The sequence below is a fragment of the Gracilinanus agilis genome, chromosome 1, assembly GCF_016433145.1.
Source record: "Gracilinanus agilis isolate LMUSP501 chromosome 1, AgileGrace, whole genome shotgun sequence".
NCBI lineage: Eukaryota > Metazoa > Chordata > Mammalia > Didelphimorphia > Didelphidae > Gracilinanus > Gracilinanus agilis.
In genome coordinates this window covers 85,712,889-85,736,802 of record NC_058130.1, presented here as the reverse complement: position 1 = coordinate 85,736,802, position 23,914 = coordinate 85,712,889, and the positions used below count along the sequence as shown (strand labels likewise).

The following is a 23,914-nucleotide window of genomic DNA, read 5'->3' as shown; positions in this document are numbered from 1 at the left end:
CTGCCTCTACCCCTAGAGCAGAACCCAACTCAGACAGTTTTCTAATTTAAAAGTCATGAAACAGGCTGGAAAAAGGAGCAAACAACAAAAATAGAACCTGACCATGTGACAGGGAAGATCAAAACACAAACTCACAAGAAGATAACAAAGTTAAAACCGCTCTATTCAAAGCCTCAAAGACAAATGTGAATTGGTCTTGGGCCCAAAAAGGATTCCTAAGAAAGGTAAAGGAGAAATTAGGAAAATAAATGAAAGTGATACAAGAAAATCATGAAAAAAAAAACTTAGCAGTTTGATAAAGGAGGCACAAAAAATAATGACGAAAATAAAAGCTTAAAAAAAGAATAGGCAAAATGATTTTTAAAAAAAACACAAAAATCCACTTAAGAGAAGAATTCATTAAAAAAGTAGAATTGATCACATGGAAAAAGATATACAAAAATTTCTGAAGAAATGAATTTCTTAAAAAGCAGAAATGACCAAGTGGAAAAGGAGGTATAAAAGTTCACTGAAGGAAATAATTTCTTAAAAATTAGAACTGATCTAACAGAAGTTAATAACTCCAAGAAATATCAAGAAACAATTAAACAAAATCAAAAGAAGAAAAAATAGAAGAAAATAGTTTGAGGAGACAATTTAAGAATTATTGAATTCCTTAAAAGCCATAACCAATTTTTAAAAAGAGTGTATATATCATCCTTCAAGAAATTATCAAGGAAAACTACTCTGATACTCTTAGAATCAGAGGGTAAAATAGAAATTGGAAAAAAAATCTACCATTCACCTCCTGAAAGAGATACCAAAAAGGGAAATGGAGGTACCTGCAAAGTTCAAAACCCTTCATAAAGAAGCATATTATGATTCCATCCAAGCCCTCTGATAAAAGAGGAGAGGGACTGGAGATCAAGAAGGTGTTGAGTATCAAGAGATAAGTCAATATGCATTATTAAGAGATTTCATGTGCTCAGTTCATTCTAGGGAAGGTATGATATTCCCTGGAGTGGAAGAAAAGTAGTGTTCCTTGAAGAAAGACAAGGATACTATAAAGCAAAGGGAAATTACATTCCAAGTCTGATAGCCATGAAGGCAGTGCCTTCAATGAAAAAGGGAAGTTTGGAGGGAAGCCAAAATGGGGGTAATGATAAAGATAATCAACTCTCTGTTGGATATACTGATTTTAGAATGCCAAAGATGCCTGGCAAGTAGTAAAGTGTGAAAGTAGAGTTTAGGTAAAAGCTATGGATGGAATAATTATTTAACAAATGCTTCCTATTTGCCAGACATTGTTCTAAATGCTTTATAAATGTTATCTCACTTGATCCTCATGAAATTATTAATCTCACTCTACAGTTGAAGAAACTGAGGGAAAGAGGGATTAAGTGACTTGCCCAGGGTCACATAGGTAGGAACTCTCTGAGGTCAAATGTGAACTCAGTTCTACTCACTCTGTCACTTAGTTGTCTCTGTAGAGATGATATGTTAATTCATGGGGAACAGATGAAATCACGAAGGGATAGAATGTAGAGAGAAAGAAAAGAACCCTGCGAAACATCCACACTGGATGGGAGGAAGAAGAAGAAAGAGTTGTCTGGTGATACAACCAAGTCTTAGAAGGATCAGGATATAAAGTATGATTTACGACACATGTATGACCTGAAAATTTGCCATCTCAGAAACTTTCAGTGAAAATACCACCAAATAAGAAAGAAACCTGATTTTTTTTACATATATACATTAAAATTTGCCTCAAGCTCCCCACAGCTCTCCATTATTAATTCCACCCAAGAAAATATGTGACAAACTTAACTCAAACAAGAAGGTTTTCTACTTTTATTTGAACGAAAGTGTTTTCTAACCCCTTAGCATTAGGAGAACATAGGGGAAAGACTCCAGTAACAGTGTAAGGCAAGGGTTCTAGTACCTCTACCAAAGGGCAATAGAAAGAACACTGTACTGGGAGTAAGGAAAACTTGATTCTATATCCCCAAGGGCCAGAAGTGCCAGTTATAACATTACTTGTTTGTCCTTGGGCAAATCCCTTCTTCTTCCTGGGTTTCAGTTTTCCCATCTATAAGAGGGTATATAGAGTTCCTTTCAGATCTAAAATTTTAAAGTATTATCACCTGAGCCACAGAAATCCCTGGGAGCAATCAGAAGACAGATCACTCTACAAAAAGCACTCCTAACATGTAAATAGAAACCCTACACAATACAACATGATGCTCTAATTAGGTTTCTTTAAAGGTCAGGAAACACCTACTTTAAGCACTGCTATGAAGTCACCAATGGCTAGGAACAGCAGGAGCTAAAAACAGGCATGGAGAGCAGTCTGAACTGTGGAGTTAAGACACACAAGGGTGAATAAATTGGGGAGAAATGCTGAACTTCACTGGTCTATGCCAACCCCAGCCTACTCTAGTTGTAACCTCTACTGGAGCTCAGCTGGGCTCTGCTGCTCCTGCACACCTCATTAATTCAGTACACAGAATGGGCATTTATGAGACCACAAGTGCCACAGATCAGCTATGTGTGCAAAAAATTAGAAATAATGTTGTGAATTGGGGCTTTTATATATGATTACATAATTTAGGCTATTTGAATGCTCATTAACCTACCATAAAACTTAATAATCCCCAATCAGTTTATAAGCAACCAGGTGCTAGGACACAACAAAACTAAAAGTCCTTGCCCTTCTACACTGGCCTAATATAATGTCTAGGACCAAAGATCTTTCTAACTCCCTCCTCCACCCATCCACCACCCTCAAATGGTCTGCTCAATGCCAAGATGACTTGGTTGAACACTGGAGGCCGAGTACTTCAACTCTGACTTACTACTTTATCACTAATCAGGACTCATTTGCCCTGACTCCTTTCTAGTCCAAGGATTATCAAATCTCTCTCAAATACACCATAGCTAATGCTAATCACATGATAAACTACTACTCTATGGATCCACCTCATAGACTGTGATGAGGATCAAATAAGATAGTATTTGTGAAGCACTAAGCATAGTGCCTCGTATATAACAGATGCTAAATAAATACTTGTTCCCTGCTTCCCAACCACCAATTGGGATTCTGTGGAACAAGATGCCCAGGCCAGAACTCCTTTCCTTTGCCATAAGTCCCAAATCCCTTAAACTTATCCTTCCTGTGCTCCTATCCCACTCTACCCTACTATTCCATTGTTCCTCTGGAATTGCCTTTTTATCCTTAACAAGCTATCCTTTCTATCAGACCTGTGCCCATACCTGAGATTTTGTGGGGTATATATTTTATTTTCTATGTACAGTTGTGTCTCACCTTGTTTCTGAAGGGTCTGCTTTTCTTTTTCATATTTGTATTCCCAAAACCTGGCACACAGGGTCTGACACACAATAGGTACTTCACAAATGCTTGCTGAATTGAATTAAACTCAAGTTCATATACAAACTCTATACAAAGTAAATATTGGGTAACTAGGGAGGGTGAAATGGGAGGAATCACAGCAGACTCAGAAAAGATCTTGTGTTGGAAGTGGCATGAGCCTGCGCCATGAAGGAAGGTAGGGATTCTAAGAGGCAGAGGAAATGGCAAGTATGGGAAGTGGCAAGCAGGCTCATTTTGCTGGTGTTTAAAACATCTGAGGGAGTATCATGTACAATCAGCATAGAAAAGGAAGCTAGAGCCTGACTGTGATATACATGCCATATGAAGGCTTCTATTTTATCCTAGACGCAAAGGAGCCAATGGCATGTTTTGGTCAGGAAAGGGACATGATCAGCCAATCCTGTGCTTTCTATCCAATACTAATCAAGTACTATTTTCACAAAAACTTTTATATCTTATTACATTTGATATTCAAGTTTATAAATAAATGGTCAAGAGTACTTATAAAGGTGAGCCCCTATAGGATCCTCTGGGGAATTCCAAAGGGAGCAACCTGACTGGTAGGGTTACTGACAGGGGTATGAGTAAATTATTTTCGAAAAAAGCTGGGCAAAGATTTGTAATGTGTATTGGACAGTTAAGAAGATGTTTCCCATCCCAGACCTCTCCCCCAGGTCTAATTCAAGCTACTACCAATCCTCTAAACCAGTGATTCCCAAAGTGGGCACCCCCGCCCCCTGGTGGGTGCTGCAGCAATCCAGGGGATCGGTAATGGCCACAGGTGCATTTGGGGGTGGTAAATAACTGTAAGGGGGCGGTGATAGTATGTGACAGGGGGCGCTAAGTAATATTTTTTCTGGAAAGGGGGTGGTAGGTCAAAAAAGTTTGGGAACCACTGCTCTAAACTTATCAATGGAGTATCCTAACTTCAATTTCCAAACTTCTCCCAGGAAAGATATGTCACCGAAATGGGACTGGCTGAAGAAATAAAACTTCAGTCTTTTCATTTTCACATCAGGAACACTATCATTAATCTATCATCTCTGGCCATTAACCTAAACTACAAGGTGTTTATGAAAGAAGAGCTTAGACTTTTTGTTCTCTTTTAAATAAAGCACTGGACATCTAGTATGAACTTGGTCAAACTTCTGTTGAAAGGTGGAAACACTTAACATTTTGAAGCCAATTACTGATAGGTTTGAATGGGATTCTCCTTCTCCAGACAAATACTAATAACCTTCTACTATCCTGATTCAACTATCACAGGCTTATCTATCCTTTCTATGTTCAAAGGGAGTAGGGGAATTTGGAGAAGGGTGAATCAGCTGACTGTTTCTGATTAGCACAAATTAGCATATTTTGTTCACAGGAGAAAAGAGTAAGAAATCATCCTCATTGCTCAAATCTGAATTCCCAAATTGTATGAATGGGGCCTGCTGCTTTTACTGTTTTTATTTTACTTTACTATTTTTTTCTTCACTATCCAGATAACTAACAGACTAAAAAAGGCAGAAACATAATTAAAATATGTGTCATCCCCCTTTCTCAGAAGAATGGTCTATGAAATGAAATCTATAGCATGAAGTATTAATTGAAAAGTTCGCCTTAACATCAAAAAAATTTCCTGAATACTTCAGCACAGAATGTAGGCCATGGAGGTAAAAAGGGGGAAAAAAGCTTAAATTTTCTCTATGTTCTTTGGTCCTGAAGTATAAAAACTCAGCAAGCCAAAACGTATAATCCCTAACACTTAGCTTTGAATGGCAGATGGATTGTAAGGTTATAGTCTTGGGGATTGCTCTGTACTCTGCATCAGCTGTACTCCAAGTTCTTCTAGGGCCCAAATCATTCCCTATTATACAGTGACTCTAAATTCTGTTCCATAGTGCTATTTGCTCAAAATACACAAGGACAGGCCTTCTGCAAGACAAAAGCACTGATGAAGCTGGGGACCTGTAAGATGACAATTCTGAAAAGTATAACTTTCCTAAGTTCCATCAAAGGCCCAGATCTGCAGATTTTTTCAAAGGATTGGGATTTCCCTAGGAAGACTACAGATAAGAGTCTGCATTTGTGTAGTAACTTTAATGGAGTATATGGGGTACTCAAAGAAAACTAGTACCTCTGGTGTGAGGACTTGCAAAACTCTTGTCAGGGCTATTTTTCTCCTTTGATGTCTACCTGCCACCCAGATCTAACCTGTGTCTGCAAGAAACTGTAGTATGCACAGCAGCTATAACACAGTAAACCTTCTTGGCAAGTGGACTAAACCAGGTTGAAGATAATGGACAGGACTCAAACCTATTGGTGAGTTAGAGGGGTATCTACCATGCAAAGATTTCCCCCAGCAGAAGGGATAGATGAGAAAATTTTGTTCCAATAGACATGAAAGCAGCTGAAGTAGGTGCTGTGGAGTGCTTAGAGTTTGGTCAGACACTTAAAGACTCTAAGATCATCTGCTGCATCCTGAGCCACAGCCAGTTATCCTGATGTTTCTCTTGCCACTGAACTTCAATGACTGTGGAAGAGAGAGTAAGGCTTAAGACTCTGTGCAACTCTGCTTAACTTAAATCCAATTTATGCTAAAGTCAAATGAAATCATATAGAGATGTCAATTTGGCCCTCTTTGAGTAAGATGGACAACAAACAACCAGGAACTGCCTCAGGCAGTTCTATTCATCTGTGCTAGAAAATCTCTCAGCCTGGTTGGAAACCTCCAAGCTCTGGGTATTTTTCTGCCAGTTGTCTCCTATAACTAAAATGTTCTCTCTCTTGGATTCCTTCAAGACAACTAAAATCTCAAATTTTACAGGAAACCTTTCCCAATTCCTTTTAATTCTACCGCCTTCCTTCTATTGATGATATTCTATTTACTCTGCGTACAGTAGTTTGTACATGACAGTTTTCATGTTGTCTTCCCCATAAAAAGTTCTTTGGAGCCAAGTCTTTTACTTTTCTTCATATCTCCAGCACTTAATACAGGGTGTGATCCATATTAGGTAATTAACAAATGCTTACTGACTGACTGATTTGGTATAAGGAAAAGTTTTTCTTTTTCTTGTGGGAGAGTGGGGGTGGGAAGTAGCAATAATTTTACTGTCTATTTCTTCCTGCAGTTCATTTAATTTCTCCTTTAAAAATTTAGAGACTATACCATTTGGTACATATATGTTTAGTACTGATATTACTTCATTGCTTATAGTATCTTTTAGCAAGATGTAATTTCCTTCCTTATTTCTTTTAATCAGATCTATTTTTTGCTTTAGCTTTATCTGAGATCATGATGGCTAGAGTAGCAACAGTGATATAAAAGGTAAAGTGATACAAAAAAGAAGAAAAGAGTGTTGATGAATCTTTTTAAAAAAGAAGAGTGCAAGAGAAAGTTTAGAAGGGGGCAGCTGATATAACTACCATGTCAAATTTGAATTATTAAAAAAGTTAACAAGCTGTATATAATACAAAATCTGTTTCACATACTATCCTTTTTAATTTTTAATTTTTCTTTTATTCTTAATTATTCTTTGAATAGCAAAATGTTCATGTTTGTTATATTTATTAAGTTTCTAATTAAAAGGAAAATTTATTGAAAAAATAAGATTCTCTGAGTAGGTCTGGTAAGTTCCAAACCTAGGATCTAGAAGGTAGGACTATTTAAAAGGAAGGGTGGTATCCATTTTTTTTTAATCTTTATATTCCCAGCACCTATGTCAGTGCCTTTATACATAATAGATACTTACTGGATGTTTTTCTGAGTGAATCCTAGCAGAATCCTGGCTACCAACACTACTGAAGTTCCCTCCTCCAAACAACCCTGAAAACCACCATGTGTTTTTAGTATCTCTTCCCAAAGAAGCTACAATATCTACATATACTAGAACTGAGAGGTAGAGAATGACTCCATGCAGCTCCTAAAACCATCTTTTCCCCAACCCTCCAAACAATGAGAAGGAAAAAGTCCGAATATGTTACCTTAGGGATTTTCTGCTCTTTCACAACAATGGAGACTGGTAAAACTCTTAAGGTCCCGATCCTTAGTTCTGTAGGCTGTCCTCTAGTTTGAGCTCACATACACATAAAGGTACTCTCTCATGTTCTGTTGCCTGTTCTCTCATGTGAACCCCACTATTCTGGCTTGCTTTCTTCTCCTTGGTTGGTGGATTCTTGTTCAAACTTCCTGGATGTTTGTGTGGCTGTTCAAGGTCACAGAACTGGTCAAAGTTACCTTCTGAAACCCATAACATGTGTTTCTAGGGTGTCTTTACATGAGCAGTTTCAGTAAAACTGAAAAAAAATCCTAAAATAAACAGAGTCCCTTTGAAGTCCAGTCTTAACAGATAAACTCTTTGGGTCATAAGTAGGCCCAAAAAGTGAGTTCAAAAGGGGTTTACAATGGAACAAAAGGTTTAGCAAAAAGAACACTGGATTTATAGTCAGAAAACCTGGGTTCAAATCCAAACTCTGCCAATTACTAGCTGTATAACCTTCAGTGAGTTAATTCCTAGAACTTTGCTTTTCTCATCTGCAAAATTAAGATCATAACTTCCCTTCCTCAGAATTTTGTCATACAACTTGAAGGTCTGGGATAGGAATTGGACCTGTGACTTCATCAGTAGAGAGAATTTCTTGTTGACTTATAATCTTAGGGTTGCCTAAAGGTTAAGGTACCTCTGAAGGATCACCTACTAATTTGGCAGAGGTAGGGCTGGAATCCAGGTCTTCCTGGCTTCAAGAGTAGCTCTTTATCCACTTAGGACCTTAATCTTAGGATTCCATGAGATAATGAAAAGCATATATATATAAAACATAAGGGGTTATAAAATGTGCTATTAAAAATTTTAAATGCTAACTACAAAAGGCTATATGAATTCAAGTTATTTATCAATAAGTTTATGAGCACCTTGAGAGCAAGGCTTTCATTTGTTGAATCAATCTTCATATAGCCAGTCATCAAGGATTATTCCTTGAACACTTAATAGAAATTTGTTGAAATGAATTAAAATGCTATCCCCAAGAACCGACTAGTCCACTCAAGTCTCCCTCTCCCACATCCTTTTCTTCTTCTTTTTTTTAAAATCCCTATATTCTGTCTTAGAATTGATACTGAGTATCAGTTCCAAGGCAGAAGAGTAGTAAGGTTTAGGTAATGAGGGTAACTGACCTGTCCAGGGTCACACAGATAGGAAATATCTCGGGTGACATTTGAACCCAGAACCTCTCATCTCCAGGCCTGATTCTCTATACACTGAGCCACAGTTACCCCTCCCAAATCCTTTTCAACTGGACACCATATAATTGCATTTCCTTCACCATAAAGAAAGCATCAAATTCCACGGAACAAATTCTAGGGCTGTCAACATTAGGGAAGTTTACAAAAGCAGCTAAGGTCAGGCTAAGAAATGTCCAGGTTAGAAACCAAACCAAAGGCCCTAGTTCCTTTAGATAGAAACTCATGATCAGTCAGTGTGGAGGCAAGGATGAAGAGTATCCCAGGGAATTTTTTCATGAATATAGTTTTAAAGAAGCCTATACATAGTCCATACTTCTGAATCAGTCAAATTTGGCTAAATCAACACAAACCATTACTTTAGAAATAAGTGGGTGTCTGTCCAGAAAGAAAAACAATAAGGAAAGTGGACAGAAAAGGAACATGATAAACAGACATCAGTTGTTGCCCTGTCTTTTTAAGTTCTGTAAAAGGAAAAAAGTAGATTAGATTGGGACCCTGAAGACACAGAACTAGAAACTCCTCAGCCCAGGATGGAAGGTTGGATTAGATGACTCCAATGTCACCAAGTCTAACTCTCTGGATTCAATTTAACAAACAAGCAAAGCAAAAATTCTAGCAGCCAGGATGCTGAAACAAAGACTTTCCTAAACACAGAAATACATAGCTAAGCATTCCCTAATAGATACATGGCCAAATATATAAACAAATAGCCAAAAGAATTGCAAAGCATTCACAACCACATGATAGGATGCTCTAAATCACTGATACTAAAAGAAATGCAGCTCAAAACAAATCTGTGGTTTCACTTGATATCCTGAAAATTGGCAAAGATGATGAAAAATAGCAATAGTCAATATTAGAGAATTGTGGGATGATAAGCTCATTAATATATCATTGGTGGAGCTGTGAAAGAGTAAGACCAATCTGGAAAGTTGTTTTGGAATTATACCCAAAAAATGACTAAAATGACCCTTTGAACCAGAAATTCATTACTGGGCTAACACCCTAACGAAGCCACTGGTAAGAAGAAAAGTCCCTCAATACACCAAAATGTTTATAGTAGCACTTTTTGTGATAGCAAAGAATTGGAAATAAAGTAGATACTCATTAATTGGGGAACTTGTTAAACAAATCGTAGCGCATGAATATAGTATTCTTGTTATAAGGAATGTTGTGTGTGATGAACAGAGAATTGTGGAGAGATCTACATGAATAGATGTAGAATTAAGTGGCAGAACCACAAAAACAATATACACAGTAACGACAACAATTTAAATGGAAAGAACCACACACAAAAAAAAAAATAAAAAATGAATGTAGCAAATTTGTAAATATCAAGTAGGAATTGAATGAATAAATATGAGAGGATACCCTCAACCCATATCATAGCGGGGATGGGAAGTCCACAGGTGTTGCATATTGCCCAGATTTTCAATGTTGTGTTAATTTTTTATCTTCATTTTTTTGTTTTTAAAAATACTATTTATTATATGATTGCATGACATTTCCACTATAAGCTATATAAGAATATTTATCTCAGGGAGGGCAGAGAAGGAAGAGAATCTAGATTGCAAAATATGAGAAAACAATTGTTAAAAATTGTTTCCACGTACAATTGAAAAAAATTTTAAAAAGGAACACTTCAAAAATACAATGTTATATGAGTCAGCTCTCTGGGAAGGAAAGGGTAAGGGAAAAGGGGAAATCTAGGATAATGCCCTCCCCACAATCAATGAAAACTTACAAAATTAAGGAAAAAAATACACAGCGAGGGAACAATGAGAATACAGTCTGTGGTTCCTATGACTAGCACTTCAAATGGATTACTAACCTTTTCATTCTCCCTTCCCTAACTTGGCCAGGTCACCATCCCAATAGTAAAGTCATTTGGGGGGAATAATGCTTCCTCATATTTGCCAAGTACCACCCTAACAATCCTATCCACTCTACCCCTACCCCCACCACCAAATGCAATCAGAAAGCCACAGAAGCACAGACTTCTTGTACCTTTAATAAAATAAAAGGGAGACTTCCACACACCAACCAAAAGAAAAAAAAACAATAAAAATAAAACACCCCTCCTTCTCCCCTCCCGGCCAAAAGTAAAACTGATGACTAAGCAAAGTTTCCAGCTTTCCAGGAAGAACATCTGCTGTTTCCCTGTTCTACTTCTGGCTTTCTCCAGATAGACTCCTCCACGACTTAGGAAACATGATTTCAAGGGTCCCCCGCCCACATCTTCCCCTCAGTCTACGGAGAGAGGAAGGTGAAAGAAAGAAGTCAAGGTAAGGAAGGAAGAGAAGGAGGGAAGACCTGAAATGTAATTAGGAAAGTTACAAAGACAGAGAGAAGGGGTGGAGCTCTAAAGAATGGATAGCATTTAGGCATAAAGACACAAAGTAGTCACATTCCTGAGAATCCAGTGAAAAACTGTCGCCCGGGAGAGGAAAGTAGTTTGTGTGAAAAAGGGGTATCAATGTATACAGTAAAAGGTTCACGATAGAGTAGAACTGGGATATGCCAGCAAAATGGGTGACTCTAGACCCTTAATCCTGAGGTGAGAGAGAGGTCCCAGTTGCTGTGGTGCGAAGAGACTGATAAGAAACCCTCATGGAAAGAAGTTGCAGTAGGATGTAAGCACAGATATAAGCACCAGGAATCAGGCTGAGGGTTACCGGAGGAATCTAGAAGTCGGTGAGGGCTACATAGGAAATGAGCAAAATGCCAGAAGGCCTAGGGGCAACCAGGGGAGGAGGGTCTGATCCCAGCTCGGGGACTCGCGGAGAGGTAGAGGAGCCTCAGGGATGCTGGGGTCCGTGCGTGGGTGGGGTCAGTACAGACGGCCGTTTGGGAAACTCTCCCACTGGGAGGGATGGAGAAGCACGTCTCCTCTTCAGGATTCTCCAGGGTCTCCAGGGGCGTGGCAACCTCGCCCCCTCGCCCCGAGGGGCCCTAGGGCCAGCAGAGGTGGGGCAGCGGCACGGGTTCCTGGCCCCGCCCGCTCACCAGCCGTCACTCACGCATTAAGGTGCTGAAGGCCACGACTCCAAGCAGCCCCTGCAGGAAGATGCCAAAGCTGTCCATGAAGGCGCCGTTCTCGCAGCCCCGCTCGCTGGCCCCGGCCGAGGCCGTGGGGGGTGGCCCACCCGTCAGTCCGCGGCTTACATTGCCAGCTGAGCCCGGCATGGCGGGGCTGACCGGAGGAAGGGACGGGCGCCCCGGCCCGGCCCAACCCGGCCCGTCTTCTCCTCCCCGAGCCGCCGCCAGCTCGGAGCCCCGAGCCCCGGGAGCCGGCCACCTCAACCCGGCTAAGCTCGGCTCGGCTCCGCTGGGCTCGGCTGCGTGCCCCGCGTCACCGCCGACGTCTGAGATCACTGGCCCTTGATTGGAGCAATCGCGCCTAAAGGGCGGTGTTTGGCCTACTCCTCTGTCCAGTGGGAGGCAGGCTTAGGGGCGGTGCTTGAAGCACGGGCCGGCCAAGATCGGGGCGGGGTGGGAGTAACCAGGTGGAAACTGAGCTAACCCAAGCCTGCAGGATACAGGATGCTGAATGCAGTGGAATCTGGGGCTGACTGTTTCATGCGGCCCACCCTCGCCCCCTTTTTAAAGTACTTTTATGTTGTCAGGATTTATTAAGCGCCTGCTTCGTTTCAGGCACTGTTAAGCATTGAATACAATTTCTATTTAGATGAACTATATTGAAAATATTTCGGGTGTATCTTTCCGAAAATTTCAAAGGCTCTTAGAAAGTCATAGAGAGCAAATGTTTCCACTTCCACTCTTTTGAGAGCCATGAAAAAAGAAAACCAAGTCAGCATGTTAGTTTCTCCACCCTCATCTCCTCTGACCTCCTTCCTCTTGCCTAACAAATCAGTTAAAATAGCACTCGATCCTTCAAACTGTCCTCAATTCACTCATTCTTCCATCCCTCCTTTCTTCAACATTCACTTCAGCAGCAGACTTCCTCACCCCTTCCATTGTCCTTATGCCATACCAGTCCTGTAAATTGATTCCAACCAGTAACTGTGTACAGTTAAATACATGTATTACACATGTGCCAACCCATTAGCTTTCCTGACTAATGCGGGCTTTCCCCATGGCCAGAATACAGCTTGCTTGCTTCAGGAAAAATACTAACATGTAAGGGAAGTGTCATGAAGAGACTCTGGAGCACGCATAAAGATTACATTCATAAAGACTTATTTGGGGCAGCTAGATGGATATTTCTAGCTTTGTAGCCCTGGGCAAGGCACCTAACCCTCTAACCCTAACTGCCTAGGTTTTACTTCTCTTCTGCCTTGGAACCAATACTTGGTATCAATTCCAAGACTGAAGGTTAAGGATTTAGAGAGAAAAGTCTTGTCAGCAAAAGACACAACACTTTTTCTGCCTCAATCCCTTTTCAGAGAATCCATAGGATTCTTTTGCTCAGTTTGGTGAGATCATATGATAAGTGTAAAGACCTTCTTCCCACTGAGTCCATGTGGCCCCTGAAAAATGGACCTCAGTCTTTGGCATCTGCATGTTTTCTATTCTAGGCTGAATAGGTAGTCTTACTGATCTGAGTTTGAAAAGTCTAGAGGTCATGCATGCACCAGAGTCTAGCTTCCAGTATGGGTGTTATAGCTAGCCTAGCATCAATGTCAAGGAATAAGGAGTGGCCTTTGGAGACCCCAGTCAAGCAGTGGCTAAGAGTAGGATTCATCTTAGAAGCAAAGCCATCTTTGAATATAAACTTGGTGAGACTAATCAATTTGTAGGAAATGAGCTACATGCTTTAATTTTAATAGAGGTATAATATGCACAGAGTACCTTTCATGGTGTCTCCTCACATGGAGATGTTGTGTATCCTATTTATAGGAGAGTTGAGAGGAAGTGGAATGGAAGTACCTTGGAGATTTTATGGAGCATGAATAGACATTCTGTAAATGGCTCCAATCTGCTAACCACATGGGTGGAAGTTTTTTTTAAATGCCTACAGAGACAAAACTTGGGAATCTTCTTCTCTTTGTTTTACTTTAGGTGGATTTCACTGACTCCACAGTCACTGCTATAAAAGAAAAACCTTGAGGTCTTCTCCCCATTAAGGCCTCATAGCTTCAAGAAATGGGCTTAAGGCATTAGTTTCTGCTTTTCTTCCAGAGGTTGTAGAACCTTTGATATTGTGAGCTTTGAAAGATCAGGAGACTAAAACACCTGGGTTTCCCAATGTCTAGGCAATTAGTGTGGCATTGGTAATCCTGTCTGGTGTAAGTATGACAAGGACTCACCTAGAAATGACTGCATTTGGACATGAGCTTGGCAGGACCAATATTATATAGTAACTGAGTTAAATAGAGCCTATTCTACCCCAGAGACTTAAAGTGGTATAGAGAGGGCATATATCTCAAGGATTTAGTGGAAATAATTATACTTTATATATTACTTCAAAATAAATATCCCTTTATAAAAACTAATTAGTGTTAAGTAGTTAAATAGAACTGGGGCTTAGTTACTAGCATCTAAGAAATGGGAGAAAAAGGTTGGCAGGGATCTGGCAATGGCAATAGAGAAAATATTCCCACTCTCCCCTTCAGGGTTTCTTCCTGGATCCTGAGGGGCAAATGTGGCCAACCTAGCTTTGGGAACAAGCCAGCGCATACTTGCTACATGAGGAAATGTCATTTTATCTTGATGGTAGGCACAAGATAAATGTTAGCTGAATTTGACTGGGGATAGAGGACCTAATATTTAAACAGACTGTAGTTTTAGTTAAGTATGAGGGCTGCATTTATTTTATAAAAAATGCTGTCTCCAAGGAAATGAGATCTTTGGTCCCATGTCAAGAATAGGTACAATGAATAAGGATTATATAGAAATGAAATTTACTCTTCATAAACTTTCCTAGTTGGTAGCAATGTTAACTAAATCATACCTTAAAGATCTGGTGAATGCACTAAATTGCTTTCAGCTAAATGATGAAATTTGTTTCTCTCAACAATTAATGATGAACAAATACAAAAATTAACATGCAATAGTTACTTACCTTAGAAAAGAGTTTTTAGGGTGATTTAATTACTGTTTCTAAGAAAGAATGTGGTGGGGAAAGTGCTAGGTTTGCAGTCAGAGAACTGAATTAGAATTCTGGCTCTTCCACTTTTCTCTGTATGAACTTATGCAGGAAAATCTCTTAAATTTTTTACCCTTAAGTTTCCTAATCTGTAAAATAGCATCTTAGTCCTTTTCCAGTTCCAAATTAATTATCATGTGAAGAATCTTACCAGGGTATCAAGGGTTTAGTTTATTACACTCCTGAACCATAGATTTACAGGAAAGAATGGCCATAAATTAAGGCTATCGAAAGTTTAGTCAGTAGACTATAAGAAATCAGATCACCCAGAGAAGATCCAGGACTGAAATATTCAGGAAAATCTAGCAAAGTGCTGATTAGAGCAGGGCAATGCTCTGGAGGCCAAATGGATTTGTATCTTCCAGCTGCTTTAGACAACCACTGGAGATTTGATTTGTGCCTTGGGGACTCACTGCTGAGAAAGTAGGCTTTTCCTTTCTCTTATATGGCGTTTAGATTAAGGAAAATATTGGGTCCAATAAAAGAGTGCTTTTATTTATCAGAAATACAGAAATCAGATAGTGAGAAGCAACTTGAAGAGAAGCTTCATTTAGCAGTATCGTTAAGTTCTGCTCAAGAGATTCTGAGAAACCATAGTGGAAAGCTTTAAAAGAAAAAAAGATTACTCTAAATAGCACAGTGTTCCTTGCTATCCAAATCAGCACAAATGAAACCACAATTTGTGTTTGTTTGTTTTTTTAATTTTTTTTACAATCACTTAAAACTGTCATACCACAAATTTATTTACATTCTTATTTACAAGGAAACAAGCAAAATACCATCTAAAATAGTTTTTAAAATCCTTTGAAGTCACTACACCTACCCAAACATGATGGACATTATTTTCAATAGGCATATTTGTTTGTGCATATTTCTCCTTAAGTAGTATTTTACCTTTGATGCATAACTTTTGAAATGAAGGAAAAAACAGCAAGCAGGAAGGTCACAACACAGTATGCATTTCATTTTGTTCCAAACAAGCAGCTAATAAAAAAGGCAAAATACAGGAAACAAAGTGCATCAGTTCCAATGAGTTAGTATATGAAAGAGGCCTAAACATGGCGCTGGTTCCAACCAGGAGTCCCTCTCCCTGGCAGACCTCTGATTGTCTACATAGTTATTCAACTAAAAAGGAGGAAAGGGAAAAGGAAGGAGGAGGAAAATGCAAAAACTTCAAGATACCTTCCTTAAAGGTTTCTTGGAAAGTGAAACTAAGTAACTGACAATACAACCAGCTTATTGTTTTTGCCTGAGTATCATAACCTATCAATGTCAGCTGCTTCTTATTTTAGGTTGTCAAGAATTCAAACCACCACCCCTCTTAAATTCGAGTGCTCTAGCCTAGTCCGCTCTCATTCTGCCAAAGTGGCAGGCCAGATAGGCTGAACCTAACACTTGGTAGCCACATAAAAACACTATGACCCTGGTGCAAAAACATCTTTCAGATGGGGCCCCATTGTGCTAGGCCAGTTTCACCCACTGCCTCTAAAGTTAGTTGGAGTGAGACCCCTTACAAAGGCTTCAGGGTCAGCTCCTCACTGCTGGTCTCAGAGACCCATCTGGCAAGGCTCTGGCATGTTTCTCTTAGAAATAGCAATTCTGTGCAATAGGTCACAGCACTGGGACAGACTGAATCATATGTCTTAAACCAGAAAAGCAATGTGGGATGGGAATCAAAAGACTACTTTTCTATTCTCCCACCTCAATTCCTGGTTTTGCTGGTTGTAAAACTAGAAGAGTCTTCAAACATTGCAATAAAGAACCTTATAATCTTCAGTGCATCCATCACCCACCTCTTATTCTTTTACCCCTAAGGCTGCCTTCAAAAACAAGGCCATTAGTATGGTTTGGGGAAAGTTTTGAAGGGAGCACCCAAAAAAGGCAGGTTTGGAATAAGTTACAATTGGACTTGTCTTTGAACATACAGTTTAGAACTCTTCAGCTGGAAATGCTAAGCCCAAATGTGGCTTATATGGAGAAATTCAAGTTTCCAAAATACAGTCTCATGCAAAGGGTGAGATCAACAAAAGTTCATTAGTAAAATGTTTTAAATAGTGAAAGTCAATAGCCTGAATATTTGCATGAAAAGAACTGAATTTTTTTTGGCTTTATGGTAGGTTTCTTTTCTACAATGGTTTTGAGGCAGCACTCCACATGCTGTAATGACCCAGGACCAACCAATTCAGCTTCACAGAAGGGGCACTTGATTCCCACCAAGACTCATGGGATCCCCTTCTCATCAGCTTCATAAGGCCAATGGGTCTCCTACTAATAATACAGAAAAGCATTGAATTATTTTTAAAAACTAAAACTAAACAACAAACAATCCCTAAAAACACATACCTAGAATCTAAGTTCTATACAGATTTCTGCATTGGACTTAGTTCCTGGCTTTTCTTTCAAAACATTAATGAGAATAGGTATAACTAAAGCCCCTCAACATATTAATAATAAGAAAAGTCTTTGGTGAACACGCCAGATAAAAGCCTCTCTAGTAGTTTATCCCAGTGCCCCCCATTTATGTCATAACCCACATGCTCCTAAAACTCCCTGATGCTCTCTGTACATTTCCCAGAAGGGGAAAAAACAAACAAACAAAAACCCTTTTACCTTGCTTTTAAGGACATGGTTTTGAGACCTGGTCCCAATAAAGCAATTCCCATACTTCTGAGCCTACTCATCCCAGATCACCTGCTGAACTAATATCAAGTAGAAAGATAAGTTAAATCAAGTTCTGAAGAAGCTATATGGTCCAATGTCCCCTATCTCACAGTGAGTTCAATTTTAATTCCTGGAAAAGAAGCACAAAAAGCCAAGTCTGGGATATGGCCTACTAGCTTTACCTGTAGAATAGTTAAGTAAGTATTTATGTATCTGCCAGAAGGTTGGTAGGTATAATGTGCCTTGTTCTCAGAATATACTATGGAACATATGCTGGAGTTATCTGTGCTGCAAAATAGGCACAACTAATATGAAAACTAGAGTCCCACTGTGGTTTGATTCAATGGCTCAACTGCCTACAGCCCTAACCACAATTCCCTAAAACCTAGCACATATGTAGTTTCAGTAATTTACCTAATACCATGACCAAGCTGGAACAAGTTATTAAACACCCTCATAAATTTTCAGAGACCCAGAGGAAAACTACAGCACATTAATAAATTTCCAAAGTTCTCACTGCATGATGAGCACACAGTTATGGGAGATTTATCTTGCTGGACTAGACTAGTAAACAAGAGTACCACCTAGACATGAAATCCAGGCAAATGTAACTATTCTACAATGAATTCTTTTTGAGTATAGCAACCAAAGATAATTTTCCCAAGAAAGAGAGAGCACATATGTCTACATCTCACATAGAAATATTTTATGCAATCAAGAAGAATCATCTCTTTTGAAAATTCAAAGTTGATCGTTACTTCCTCTTAAACGGGGGTGGATGGTGGGAAAGGTGGTAAGGGATGCTAAGAATCATATGGCTCCAAACTGTCTACAAACATTAATTTAACAGTTGGTACTCATCTCTGTCAAATTACCAACAAGCTGGAATACTACTAGAGAAAGTTAAACATGTACATATCGGCATTTTTGTTATAAATGAAATCAGAAGACAAAGAAGCTGCAGCTAAATAGAGGGACAACTTGCATATTTTCCTTAGCAAGATAAATAAAGGAGGTGACAGAGTTGGTTTCAGAGTATTCCCAAAGACAACAACATTGTTTCAAAGGATACTTGGTTATCTTGCCTTGCAGTCCTGGTGATGAATGTAAGCAAATAGACCAAGAAAATAACTGAAGTTTATACAATATCTATTGTAGAGGATGGATAAGAAAAAAAATTTTGATGAACCTAACAGTTTTCCAAATTAAGTCAACATATAATCTCTATACTCGGTGACTTCCATGTAAGAAGTAGTATGGGGAAATAGGGCAAAAACCATGTTGGTAAATATATTTTGAGATCAAGAACTCAAAAAAAGTTAAAGGAATATGAGCTACTTAAAAGACATATGACTATAAAACACTCAGAAGGTCCTAGAGATGGCAAGAATGTAACTACAACATGAAAAATGAAAAAAAATTACTACACTTAAATAATTTCATTATAGAAAACACTAATTGCTGATATGATAGCTATATCTGGTAGCCAAATCAAAGGGCAAAGAAGAAAAGAGCCAGATACTTTTAGGAGGAGCAACATGATATTATGAAAAGAATGTTAGGGGCAGATTAAACCTGAATTCAAATCACTCATCATTCCTAGTAACTAAGCAAGTCTCTTAAGTTCTCTGGGTCTGTTTCCTTAACTAAATCTAAAAAAGTTAACTATCAAATTAAAAGAAAATCTGTGGATGAATGAAAGATACAGTGTGCAACCTAATCTGTTGAAACAAGTTACTGATTTCCCAAAATGGGAAAATGACCAAACAATTGTCAAGATTTCTTTAAAGAGAAATTTAAATGATGCAAAGCAGTTACTAGCATGAATAGGCCAAAAGACTCCAGAAAATGTCCCAGCAGCAAACACTTAAATCTTCTTGCCAAGGGTAAAGTAATGGCAGCCAAGTTGACCCACTGTTTCAGGGTATAAAAGCTTACTTACTGAAAAGAATGATGGAAGGTTAAGAGTATAATCACTTTACAAAATAACACAAAAACAGTTAAGGGTAAAAATGATTTGGCTGAGAATGTGATATGAGACCAAGCTGAGCTAAGTCATCCTGAAAGCATTTGCAGATAAAACTGGCCTATAAGGATGACACTGGATATGAAAAGGGATATAATGACTAGCATTTTTATGGTACTGGTTTTCTTAATCATTTAATCGAATTTAACAATCACACATGCATATGGCCATTTTAATACCCAGTGTACTACATAAAGAAGTGGTGGCAGCACTTAAGATAAAGTTGAGAAGAATGGCTGTATCTGACAAAATGCAGATAGATGAAATCTGTGCTCAAGGTGGTCAATGTCAAGGCACTATGGGGTCCATTTTCAAGGTATTTCAAAGAGGAAAAGATTCTGAAAAAATAGAAAAAACCACAGTGTGACTGAGCAGATGTCCATAACTAATAACCCATATGCCTATTATCTAAGTTCTATAATATCTTTATGAGAATGGCCTGCATAAATGTCAAATGTATCCTTGATGAAAACATGAAAAAAGAATAAGCAGGCTTTCATAAGTCTTACTACAGCAATAATCATATCTATTGTTTATTGATTTTTTTTAAAAAGTATTTGCCTCAACAGAACGAACTGTATTCTTGAAGGTTTTCTTCTAACAAGGTTATCTCCCATATTACATTAGAAACATGGGAAATTAAGACCAACATTTGAGATAACTTTCTTCAGCAATCTGCTGAGCAATGAAATCAAAGATCGCTAGTGTCTGGCATAGTGTCTGGCACATAGTAGATGCTTAATAAATGCATATTGATTGATCAAGCAAGTAAGGTGTAAAAAAGGGACATGTGATCACCCAAAGTATCCTCTAGTATAAGGAATACTCTGCATGGAATTCATAGTGAGGTTTTCCAAATGCTCCTAATTCAGATAGTTTTATCAACTGTATCAAGTCCTAACACTCTAAAAAACAAAAACAAAACAAAAAACACCTCCCTCCTCAGATCACAGCAACAAGGCAACTGTTCTAATCTTATAGACTCTGAAAATAAAAAAGAAGATTCATTTATATCCTGGCATAAGTGCTGCAAATGGACAATGAGCTGAACTGTGAATGCAGATTAGACTGGACCAAATCTGGGAAATCCTGAAGTACTTTCAACAATCCTAAACTGCTAGTGCTGCAATTTAACACCAGTATTCTGCCAGGCTATGAATAAAGATACAGGCTGGATCCTGAAAGAATCTAAATTGCAGGTAACCTAAGGGGCAACAGAGATAAAAATTATAGGTGTAAATAAACTGTTGCATGTTGACAGTGATGATATGCCCTCAAGAAATGGGGATCCCAAAGGCATTGTGGAGGTCATCTGTGGTCAGAAAAGGAGATGGATCAGCTATTTGGCAAAACAACAAATGAATAGCCTGGAAATTACATTAGTAACCCTGAGACAGTAAAAGAACCTAAGAAAGACCTCTCATGTATGGGGTGGCTCCTCTACAGAGTAACTATGAAAAGACCTTGATAACAGTCACTGATGGGAAACTGGTGTGATTGGAGGAAGAAACAAACACAAGAGAGGACTGATATAGAATATCAAATTCAAGTTGATCCTTCTAGATTCACATCATTGTAGTCTTCTAACCTTTCCAACAAAATGAGGTGACGTTACTCTTAAATTTCTTACATTAATATTAATGTGAAATGTATATTTTAAAGAATGCAGTGACACACTAAACATTGCTAAACTATTAATTCCACAAAGAATTTCAAGTTAATTTTTTTCTTGAGTTTGACTTTGCATCTTTAACATAGTTGTTCAAGGAATTCTATTTATCGAGGGAGTAATGCAAATAGAAGTTTGGTAGAATATTCCTAGGCATGAATGCTTCAGTCTGAAGTCATGCTCTCAATCTTTCCAAGAAAATGACCCTGAGATTTTACTTATAAGTGTTGAGAGCATGTTAAAATATTAAGTGAATGGGAAGGAGGAGGGAAACATATAGTACAGTGAAAGAAAAGGAGCCTTACACTAAGAAATGCAAAAAGCCAGCCCCTCTTTTAGGTTATATTACTGAATAGCTTTTTAAATTTTGTGAAGTCATCACCTTTCTGGGGCTTCAATTTTCTCCGGAAATATATGTGGAGGTTTCAACTAGAGTTATCCCTAAGATCTCCTTTTTTAAGCTCCAGAATTATATGTATCCTTTGAAAGTAAAAATAGATTTGGGGATAAAGTAACATTTCCATTGTTGTACGTAAGAGATATTTTATTTTATTTACCTAATTAAGACAGAAAATATGAGGGTCCAAACCTCAATTATATAATTCCAATACTATCTGGGGGTGGGAGAATTTTTCTTAATTTTCTTATAAATTATCAATTGAATGATTCCACTATTGGGTAGTTGGATTAGAAGAAAATTTTATTAAACAAGATACCAAAAAGTGACCTCCCTAGTTAATGCTCAGTACCAAACATTACCCCATACTTCACCAGATTAATCTTTATATTGAAATATCCAATCATATCTACTTGTTATGCTATATTTTACATATATTGGAACCTTTTAATTTGAGAGACCTCCACAACATGCTATTTTGATGCCTTGGTGTAGAGGAGGCCCAGGTTTCTGGAAATATATTCCAGTGAAACACATATATGGTTAATTATCCACTGGAAAAACTAAATGGATGAAGAATGCCTACTTTCTAGAGTACAATATGCACTTGGCTGAAACCAATGGGTAGTTGTCTCATCATGTATCTTAGATAAACATTATGCATAGAGAATGAGCTAGGGCCAGAATCTAAAAGGAAGAAAATTAGACCACCAAAGGAAACTGTTTAGTTGCTTTAGGGGACCTTGTATTCCTCTCTTGCCCAGTAGAATGCTTCCAGTGATGCTGAATGAATCCTAGTCATAGAGTTCCAGAGTCTCAGAAGAATTACAATTGAGAGTCATTCAAAGGGTAATGAAGGTAGTCTGCAAAGCATTCATTAACACCTGAAGATTACACAAAAGACATGGTATAAAAGATGTCAACAGAAAGACATTTGCCAGAAGAGATGATGTCCAATAAAAGGTATTATAATGAAAGGCAGATGCCATTGATATAGGAATAGTTTCAGAAGAACCAGAGGAAGTTCTCCAATATTTTAGATGGACCCTTTGTGGAGAATTTGTGGGAAGACACTAAAAAGAGTTCCAAAAGATCCAAGAGCATTGCTAGTTTGTGACCTGAATTACCAAAAGGACTACTCACCCTGATGAAATCACTGGTCCACTGAAGTATCCAAGTAACAAGAGAACCATCTAGAAGTTATAAAATGTTGAGAAAAATAAACTGATGCCTTATTTACTATACATACTTATTTGCACACTTCTTCAAAATGCACTGTAAGAACTGGTACTTATTGTCATTTGGCTACAGATTCTATTTTAAGGGAGTTCATTCACTTTTTAATGAACAGAGGATCCAGACCTTATCTAGCATCCATACCCGAAATGAGATTTTCCAATCAATTATAGGTAGTAACAATGGGGAAATCTAGACTAGAAAATGAAGAAGATGGATGGTCTGAATATAATAAGTTGGTGACTGGGAATGACCTAGTTCATCAAATTCATCAAAGTTCATAATTGTCAGAGGTGAATATACATTTCTTTGTTCCCAATCTTTAATGGAAGTCAAGAGCTCTTATCGGGACAGTCTTGCCGATGCCTCCCAATAGTATAGCTTTGTAAGCAAATTCACTTTCAATTAAACTTAAAGCAGGGTCATAAAATCTAAAAAGCCGGTATAGATTTTGAAAGAGCTATACACTTGTTCCATCAGGGTCATCTAAATGTGGATGACATCCTATCTTGAAATTTATCTCTAATTAAATCAGAGAAGTTCAAAACATGTGCAGGTCTAACAAATTTCTGACCTGTCAATTTCTTTTTGGTTTGTTTTTTTTTTAAGTCATTTCTACAGAATGCTGATTTTCAACTTGTGCTCTAAGTCACTGAAAAAAAACAAATGTTTTAACTACTTGGTTTAAATAGAAATACTAATTATCTGGTAGGGCTGGAAAATGAAGTGAAGTTTGCCTGTTTATAAAATGAATGTTAGCTAGATGAAGAAAGAAACTTTGAAGCAGGATGGAATGGGGTAGCCACTGTGGGACAAAAGAAATATTAAATCCTCTTGAGAAACACAAGAGAAATCTATTCAACTAAGTTACTAAAAAATCTTTGATATGACACTTAACTAGCTGACCAGTGTCAAAGATGGAAGAGATCTCTCTAAAGTATGACATGGGTCAGTTTCAGGAATTGTTAAAATTGCCAGGAAAAACTTTTTAAATGGGCTAAAATGGATCTCTCTCTCTCTCTCTCTCTCTCTCTCTCTCTCTCTCTCTCTCTCTCTCTCTCTCTCACACACACACACTGTGTGTGTGTGTGTGTGTGTGTGTGTGTGTGTGTGTGTGTGTGTGTGTGTGTGTGTGTGAAAGCTGGTTCCACAAAACCATTTCCCAATTGAGCTGCTTTTAGTTTTAAAAAGCTTAAAAAGAACAATGAAAATGAAGCAC

General features: G+C 38.3%; 1 protein-coding gene across 1 annotated transcript in view; it reads right to left on the bottom strand.

The window, feature by feature from the left end:
• LOC123244396 (store-operated calcium entry regulator STIMATE) overlaps window positions 1-11,783 on the bottom strand; it is a 59,244-nt gene extending 47,461 nt beyond the window's left edge. Inside the window, exon 1 of the mRNA XM_044672897.1 lies at window positions 11,618-11,783. Coding sequence (XP_044528832.1) covers window positions 11,618-11,783 — 166 coding nt within the window. The remainder of the gene's footprint in view (window positions 1-11,617) is intronic.
• Between the last annotated feature and the right edge of the window lie 12,131 nt (window positions 11,784-23,914).